Genomic DNA, 9,118 nt, shown 5'->3' with positions numbered 1-9,118 from the left:
AATATTCTATCGCACCACAACCACCGCCCATCCAAAAGAAGCCGAAGACTTTACCTATTGAGTTACATGTTTAGAAAATTAAATAATAATGAAAATTAATTAAAATTATTAATATATTTTTTAAATAGTAAAACGAATTGATGAGAAGAGTTTGATTTGAGTTTAAGTATAAAAAAATTATGTTCAGAAAATATCTATGCATATAATTACACATGATAGGTCTCAAACCTAGATACTTAAAACTCGATATCCTCATCTTTACTAACTAAACCAAAGCCTCATTGGTTACTTTTATATACTTTAAATGCATTTAAAAGAGTTAGTCCATATCTTTTCGTGTAATTCAATGAGGATATGTGCTCAACCCATGAGATAAAATATTTTAAAAAATAAATTTAAAATAATTAATATACATGTTACTTACAAATTTTAATTCAAAATTAGCATCTAATTCTAATTAAATAATTAGTATAGTTCTCGGCCCTTCGCTTGGGTTGCTTATTTATTTTTCTTAAAGTATAAAGTAAAAATTTTGAAGATTAAAATATGATTTGAAGTTCATATACATTTTGTATATTTGTAATTTAATCTCCCTACTTTTATTTTTAAGAATTTAGTCCATCTACTTTTCAAATTTAAAAATTTGAGTCCAATTGTTATTATGATTAAGATTCTTCTATCAAATTATATGGTGTGACATTTTGAATTTAAAAAAATTAAATTACTTGGTAGTCACGTAACAATATAAATAACGTTGTATAAGGATTTTTTTTCCTTAAAAACACCATTCGAACTTGTCATTATAAAATATATTTTGTTGGAACAGTGTTTTAAAGAGAAATTATCATTAATGTTTTGATTGAAATAGTTAAACTATTTAAAATAACTAATGACATTATAAATGTTGAGGGACCAAATTATGTCAAAACCTAAATTATATAGATTAAATCTCAAGTTTGAGCATAATCTAAGGACCAAAATTGAAATTTTTACCATTACATTATAATGTCAAAAATGTAACGCAAACCTAAAATAAAAAAGGAAGCCACGTGTAGCCTCTAAAACTCTTAAGGCGTTTAAATTATACATAATCATATAATATTTTAATAAAAAAGGTTAGTTATGTTAACTATTTGGACTAATTAATAATATTATAAAAATATAAGGATTAAATTATGCTTGAAATTAAAATATAAAGATTAAGTATGAAATCTAAACATAATAAAAAAAACCTAAACTATAATTTAATAATTTTTTTTACAATGTGAAAAGAAATTAACAAGTGGGAGGTCTTTTATATATAGTTATATAGATTATGATGAATTTAATTTGATAATTAATAAAAGATAATTAGATAATATTGATTTAATTATGGATGGCAAAATTTGAATTGGCTCATGGATTCCGATTCGGAGTGGATTTTTTTGTTTGAAAAGTGGATGCGGGATGGGGTGAGATAGATTTTGTTTTTGGATAGTGGATGTGAAACGATTATGGTAATTACTTATGCCGCTCCGACTCGCTTCACTATATACACTTCTCATTTTATCCTTGTATATATAAACAATAAGGGGAAAATGTAATAATGTAATATAGAAATAAAAAACATATATTTTATACTTAAATATTGTTTAAAGAATTATGTTTAAATATTTACTTACTTTAAAAAGATTGAAAAGAATTAAAGTTAAATAACAACAATTAAATTGAAGCGGAACGAGATGGGGTAGAGATGAATGCATCCAACATTCATGGAGGTGGTATATTTTAAGATTATACAATCATAACGGAGCGGAGTGGGTGGTAGAGCAAAGTGTGCCAATTGTGGAGCGATAATAAATTTAGCAATATCCACCCCACCCCACTTCATTATCATCCCTAAATTTAATGAAATTTAATTTTACTATTAATTAAATATATTAAAAATCTTGATGGTAGTTATAATATGATTTATGAACACTTGTAATGAAGACCAATAATAATTAAACAAATCATAGTTGAAAAATATTTGAAGTTAGAGGTATCTAAGAATCAGATTGAGTCGGATCATACGTAGAATATTCAATTCATTAATTAAATAAGTGTAAGTAGAAAATAATAAATAAAGAAACATTGACTAGACTGCTTCATCAAACTCTGATAATTGACTTGTTTTATATTTGAAAATTGAAAAATCAATAAAGGGTGCAGTACAGCACATCCTCAAACTAATTATATTATAAACTTAAATAATAAGTTAATCTGTTATTGATGTTGATGTTATAATATAAGTCAATATATCATGGTTTATTTGGTATTTGGTTCTTACTTATTTAAGGTTTTTTTTAATAATTTAATTATAGTTTCAATCATATTTGTTCTTTTTTTTAACACAATGTCTAGAACTCTCAATCTATAAAGAGAAAGATGCGCTTCAACGCACTTGAACCTATACCCTCTTACATTAATACTAACATATAATTTATGAAACATTACAAAATTCTCAATCACTAATCATATATACACATATCATCACAATCTTAATTAATGTTTGAATTTTCCTCTTTATAATCTTATATTTTTATCATGATATTACAAATTATTTTGAAACAAAACATGAAGTTTAAATATGAGATAAAATTTAAAATTATATATGAATTTTTATTCAACATGTAATTTGATACATAAATTTCGATTTGATGTAATTATACACATGAAACTTAATTTTGATTCAAATGTACACAAAAAATCTTGGTTTTGATTTTGATTCAATCATGCGCATTTAGAAAAAATAAATACATTGATTTATTTTTACATTGAATAAATATTGTATGTATGTAAATTTAAAATGACGTATATTGATAATTATGTTAATATTTTGTAAAAATTAAATTAAATCAAACCAAAATTTCATTTATAAAATTGAATAAAATTAAAGTTTATGTATAGCTTTACACATTAAATTAAAATTTATGTCTTTTTTTTATAAAAAAAAACTAGTAGAAGATAAGCTTCAAAATTTTTTATTATATAGGAAAAACTATTGAAACTTCTACACTTCAAAAATTGAGATGCAATTGAAAACCGCATATTTCATATTAATTAAATTGAAAATTTGAGTCATAGACGTCTTTGTTTATTTTATCCTCACATGATTGTATTTAAAATATTTTATATTATTTATATATTTTGATGCATTAATAACTCATATTTATGTCATGTTATGGTTTGTGTCGTGTTTTAATTATTTTTACCTAACCGTGTCTTACAATTAAATAATAATTAGTAACTTATAATTATATTGTGTTTACTTTACAAGCTCTAAAAAAAACTAATATATGTATGTATGTATGTATGTATGTATGTATGTATGTATGTATCCAATACTCAATTAAGTCTAGCCTTGCAGATTGGTATATAAATTATCGAAACAGAAAATTATATTGACTATATAGGTTTGGGATTAATTTTTGTTTAATCCAAATAAATTCATTTATCTTTGAAAATGTTTTATAAATAAATCCTGAATTAAGTGTAAGTTTTGAACATGAACATAAAGTTTGGAATTTAAAAAGCAAAGATGGAATGTAGGGGAAAGTAACTATCCAAAGAAGCTTCCATTAATTAGCATCCCTTTTCCCAAAGAATATATGCAACATAGTTATCAATTTAAAGAGATTCTTCAAAAGATTAATAGGTTTAACTATCTCTATTCCAATTATGTTATTATATGTTTAAATGAAATCAATATTGTTGTATTCTCACATTTAAATAAATCTATTCGTATATGAATTTTCATCTTTAATTTTTAAAGTTATACAAATTTATGCATTTTTATGTTAAATAAATAATTATTTGTATTAAATTAGATTTTATTTTTATTAAATCATATGTTTATTGTTATTTAACTTTTGTAGTTATCGAAATGTTGGTTTAGGGTTTAGCGTTATTATGCTAAATAAGTTGTTGTTTTATAGAAAATGTGTATTTCTAACTAATTATTGATTTGGAAATTATTAAGTAATTATTGTATGCAGAATGTTATGAAATATATGTTTAGGGTTTGAAAATTGTATTTCCGAGTATGGCATGGCTTAGATTGGATCACGTGTTTCATGAACGGTAACATGTTGTAAATTTAATTTAATAGTTATGATATTCTAAAAATATATTTAATTTTTTTATTTGATTGATTAACTAAATAAATTGACAGGATGTTGATCACATCCTTCATAACCAAGGCCAAGCTTAGCTTGATTTAGGGGCGATAGATTATCAAATTCGTGAATATATGAACGTTTTCAGATTTGGGTATGTCTTGAAATGAGGCCATGCACAATTTCCCCAGATCTGACTGCTACATTGATTGAATGGTGGCGACTAGAGATGCATACTTTCCATCTACCGTTACGAAAGTGTACTATCACCCTCAAAGACATCGCTTTCATTCTCTGGTCACCCATTGATGGGTTGGTCGTAGCAGGGGATACTAGAATGCCTTTGACTGATGTTTGTAATGATTAACTTGGAGCAATTCCTCCGGATGATAAGATTGTAGGGTCGTTTATCCTACATGCATTGGACCAGTTCCTGAAAGTGTTAACGCTGGTTGTGGTAGTTATTGACGTGTAGTATGCTACCCGAGCATTAATACTGAGGCTTATTGGAACCATATTGATGATAGATAAATTTGGCAATCGAGTCCTTTTCCATTACCTGATTTTACTGCAAAACTTATTTGCTACTGGAGGATATAAATGGGAATTTTATGTACTTGTAACACCATATACCCAACCAAATTGTTAGATTTGAATTACAATGTGTCACATTCGTTGTCGGAGCAACTACGATCAGAATACAATACGATTTACAACATTAAACATTCTAATAAAACAAGTATATAAAACGATTCATATTCATTTTTTAATCTTATACGAGCTTACGAAAACTCTAATACTAACTGGAGATTAAATTAAGACTAAACTGTAATATTTACGAGCAAATCAAACCCTAAGTAATTCTAAGCACCAGTAAAGAAAAACGTATCTACAATGAGATCGTTGTTCCCAATTTTAACTTTTTTATGGGTTTTCTAGAATTATATATAATTCGCAGAGGTTGAGGGTGTGAAGTTTGCATTCACTTTTTTGTATTATTAATAAAGTATTACTTTTCAATACACAATTTACACATATATATTATATAATAATTATGAAAATTTTATTATTATAAAAATGACATAAATTTATTTCTTATATAATGATATAATGAATATATGTAAACTTTTTTTTTATCTTAAACATATTTTAATTATTATTTGATATAAAAAAATATACTTTAATATTTAATATAAACCCATTTTAAAATAAATATATAACCAAATTTTATAATAATTTATTATTTTATATAAAATATTAAAACATATAACTTTAAGTTTTATAATAATTCAGTAAATATATAAATTTGATTAGTATAAAATTTATATGAATTAATCATAAATACGTGAATAATAAAAATAAAAATAATCAAAATTCAATATTTATTTTTAAAAATTAATATAAATTCCATATATAATTTATTTAATATGAAATACAATTACTTATTATATATAATTTAATTTAATAAATTCTAACCTCACGCTGTATTGAATATAAATAATTGATTTTAATTTTATTATAGTAATTAATTTTACTGTAACTTATTTCTACTTTCATTGCCACCTTAAATGATTTGTTTTCTCATACTTTTTATTTAATAATCATATTAAATTTTAATTAAATTTAAAATTGAACAATTATGAATCCTTAAATAATAACCGCGAAAAATTCGATAGAAAAGATCTGCACGTTGCTCTATTGTACAAGAAGAAAGGACTATAGCAATCGGTGAAAGAGAGAGAATCTTTGTCCAAATTGGCGGCTGATAATATTCCACACGAATGCAAAATGAAGTTAAACTTGGATAAGATTTCAAACAAAGAAACGATTTAATCTTTCATTATACTGAAATAAATTTTGGATTAGAATCTAAATCAACATAACATTTTCGTATATTTTCAAATTCCACCCTTTTTGTAAAAACAAAATCAAAACAATACAAAAAAAATTATGTTCATTCTATTTTAGTTCACACCCTTACTTTTATTAAATATAATTAATTACTGTTTACAAATATCTTAATTGAATTTAGCAAATAATACATTAAAGTTTATTCCTTTCTATAGATGGTAGACAACAATCTTTTTTTTTTCATTTTAACTCCAAAATTCTAGTAAGTAATAACTTACCCAAAGTTTTCCAAGAGTAATTGAGAGAGTCAACAACTGAGTCTCTCCATAAACGATTCCCCGATCCTTTCTTTTGATCCTTCCCATGCAATTTCTCACTTTTCCTTCTCTATAAATTGACCCATATGTTCCCATACTCTTTAAAACATCAATCTTGTTAAATTTACTATAATTTGAAGCAGCATTATAAGAAAGCTTGCCAAAAATGGTGGTTGCAGGGCCAGGTTTCAGTGGTGGTTGCAAGCTAAGCATGAAAAGCTTCGCCGTTCAGGTCCTTACAGGGCCATGGCTAATCTTTTTCGGGTCAGTGTTGATCATGTCCGCTGCTGGTGCCACCTACATATTCAGCCTCTACTCCAGTGAGATTAAAAAATCATTAGGATATGATCAAACGACCCTCAATCTGCTTAGTTTCTTCAAGGACGTAGGCTCCAACGTCGGTGTCCTCGCCGGCCTGATGGCCGAGGTGACGCCGCCATGGTTCGTGCTATCGGTCGGGGCGGTCCTCAACTTCTTCGGCTACTTCATGATGTGGTTGGCCGTCACCAAACGGATAGCTAGGCCTCAAGTTTGGCAGATGTGTTTGTACATTTGCATCGGTGCCAACTCTCAAGCGTTTGCTAACACGGGGTCTCTTGTCACCTGCGTCAAGAATTTCCCGAAAAGCCGAGGCGTCGTGTTGGGGATACTTAAAGGTTACGTTGGACTCAGTGGTGCCATCCTCACTCAGTTGTACCATGCCTTTTATGGCGACGACTCAAAGGCCTTGATATTGCTTATTGGTTGGCTACCGGCAGTCATTTCGATTTGTTTCGTCGGTACAATTCGGATCATGAAGGTCGCTCACCAGGGTAACGAGGTCAAAGTTTTCTATAAATTCCTTTACATTTCTCTTGGCCTTGCTTCTTTCTTGATGATCATCATCATTTTCGAGAAAAAATACTTCTTCACAAGGCCTGAATATGGCGGCAGTGCCGCCATGGTAGCTTTCTTGCTGTTTTTGCCACTTGGTGTTGTGATCATGGAAGAATACAAGCTTTGGGTGGCCAAAAACAAGGCCTTAAATGACCCTTCGCCATTGAAAATTGTCACTGAGAAGCCACGTTCCGAGGCCGTAACACCTTCGTCATCGACCGCGGCAACGGTTTTATCCGAGTCAAGCAACGATCAAGCCGATGTCTCCTGCTGGAAAACAGCATTCAATGCGCCCAATAGAGGGGATGACTACACAATTTTGCAGGCACTTTTCAGCCTTGACATGATCATTCTTTTCTTAGCAACAACTTGTGGTATAGGGGGTACCTTAACAGCAATTGACAATTTGGGGCAAATTGGGACCTCCCTAGGGTACCCAACAAGAAGCATAAGTACATTTGTATCCCTTGTGAGCATATGGAATTATTTGGGCAGGGTTGTAGCAGGTTTTGTCTCAGAATTTTTCTTGATGAAGTACAAGTTTCCTAGGCCCCTAATGCTCACCTTAATCATGCTGGTCTCTTGTGTTGGTCACCTTTTGATAGTTTTCGATGTCCCTGGAGGCGTTTATGTTGCATCGGTCATCATTGGATTTTGCTTTGGGGCTCAATGGCCATTACTTTTTGCTATCATTTCTGAAATTTTCGGCCTCAAATACTATTCAACTTTGTACAATTTTGGGTCAGTGGCAAGCCCAGTTGGGTCATATTTGCTTAGTGTGAAATTGACTGGGAATGTGTATGATAATGAAGCTAGGAAGCAAATGAAAGCTTTGGGGATTTCAAGGAATGATGGTGAAGATCTTGATTGCCATGGGGTCGAGTGTTTCAGATTGTCATTCATTATCATTACAGCAGTCACAGTGTTTGGCACTTTTATTTCATTTCTTTTGGCTTATAGGACAAGGAAATTTTATAAGGGTGACATTTACAAAAAATTTAACGAAGATGCAAAAATGGTCAAGACGGAAATGTCGTCCACCATAAATACAGATGGATTGCCAGAGGTAAAAGCAGCCGAAAATGGCATCAATCATGCGGAGGGAAAAGGTGCTGGAAACAGCCTTGGACCGGAGGAGACAAAGGCAGGGTAGGGTTGTGTTACTATTTAAAACCTCTAACAAGTATGATAGGTTTTCTTTGTGTTTTTCATATATATAGATTTTATTTATACATATAGTTTTTGTTAGGTATGCAAACCCAAAAGGAGTTGTATTATAAATTTTACATGGTTTTGAATAAGAACAATCGAGGTTTGACAACTTTGGAAACTATTTATTTGATATCACAGCCATTCATTCATATATGAATATTCATTTTTATTTACTTTTGGATATATCAATGTTTAAAAATAAATAAACAAAATACACTATTAGTGGAATTTTTAAACTCTACAAGTAGATTGAGGGTTGATAAGTATGTTATAAGAGTATAATAAAATATTTTTAAAAAAATAATATATAGCAATTTTTTAAGAGACTTGTAGAATAAAATAATACAATACTAATGTACTAAATACAAACTTATAAACAAATACGATGTATTTTAGTTAAAATTTGCATTAAAATGTAAATTTTTTTTCATTTGCAAATTATTATAAACTTTATAACTTTTAGTATCAACGTACTAATTAGGAAGAAAAAAAATATAAATGAAAATTTAAAATTTCTTTTATATAAAATAAATTGAGATATTCATAAAGGTTAGTGGAAAATTAATTAGCACCTGTCAAATGTATGCAATTACATATTAATATTTTTTTTCTTTAGTATCAAATTAATCCTTTTTATAGATATATAGTTTTAAATGATATGTATAAAAAAGAACGGAATCTATTTATATTATTGTAAAATTTAAGTAATTTTATATTATTAAGTAA

General features: G+C 28.3%; 1 protein-coding gene across 1 annotated transcript; it reads left to right on the top strand.

Moving 5' to 3' along the window:
• The first annotated feature begins 6,264 nt into the window (after positions 1-6,264).
• LOC107904150 (protein NUCLEAR FUSION DEFECTIVE 4) lies at positions 6,265-8,501 on the top strand. The gene has a single exon (XM_016830421.2). It carries the CDS (start codon positions 6,471-6,473, stop codon positions 8,331-8,333), a length of 1,863 nt encoding a protein of 620 aa, XP_016685910.1. The 5' UTR covers positions 6,265-6,470; the 3' UTR covers positions 8,334-8,501.
• Positions 8,502-9,118: the final 617 nt, after the last annotated feature.

The sequence above is a fragment of the Gossypium hirsutum genome, chromosome D05 (assembly GCF_007990345.1).
Source record: "Gossypium hirsutum isolate 1008001.06 chromosome D05, Gossypium_hirsutum_v2.1, whole genome shotgun sequence".
Classification (NCBI taxonomy): Eukaryota; Viridiplantae; Streptophyta; class Magnoliopsida; order Malvales; family Malvaceae; genus Gossypium; species Gossypium hirsutum.
The sequence above is the reverse complement of the archived record's forward strand: the minus strand, read 5'-3'. Positions and strand labels throughout refer to the sequence as shown.

Bases quoted from the DNA above. Each gene is read 5' to 3' on its own strand.
- LOC107904150 (XM_016830421.2), top strand. From the start codon at position 6,471: ATGGTGGTTGCAGGGCCAGGTTTCAGTGGTGGTTGCAAGCTAAGCATG.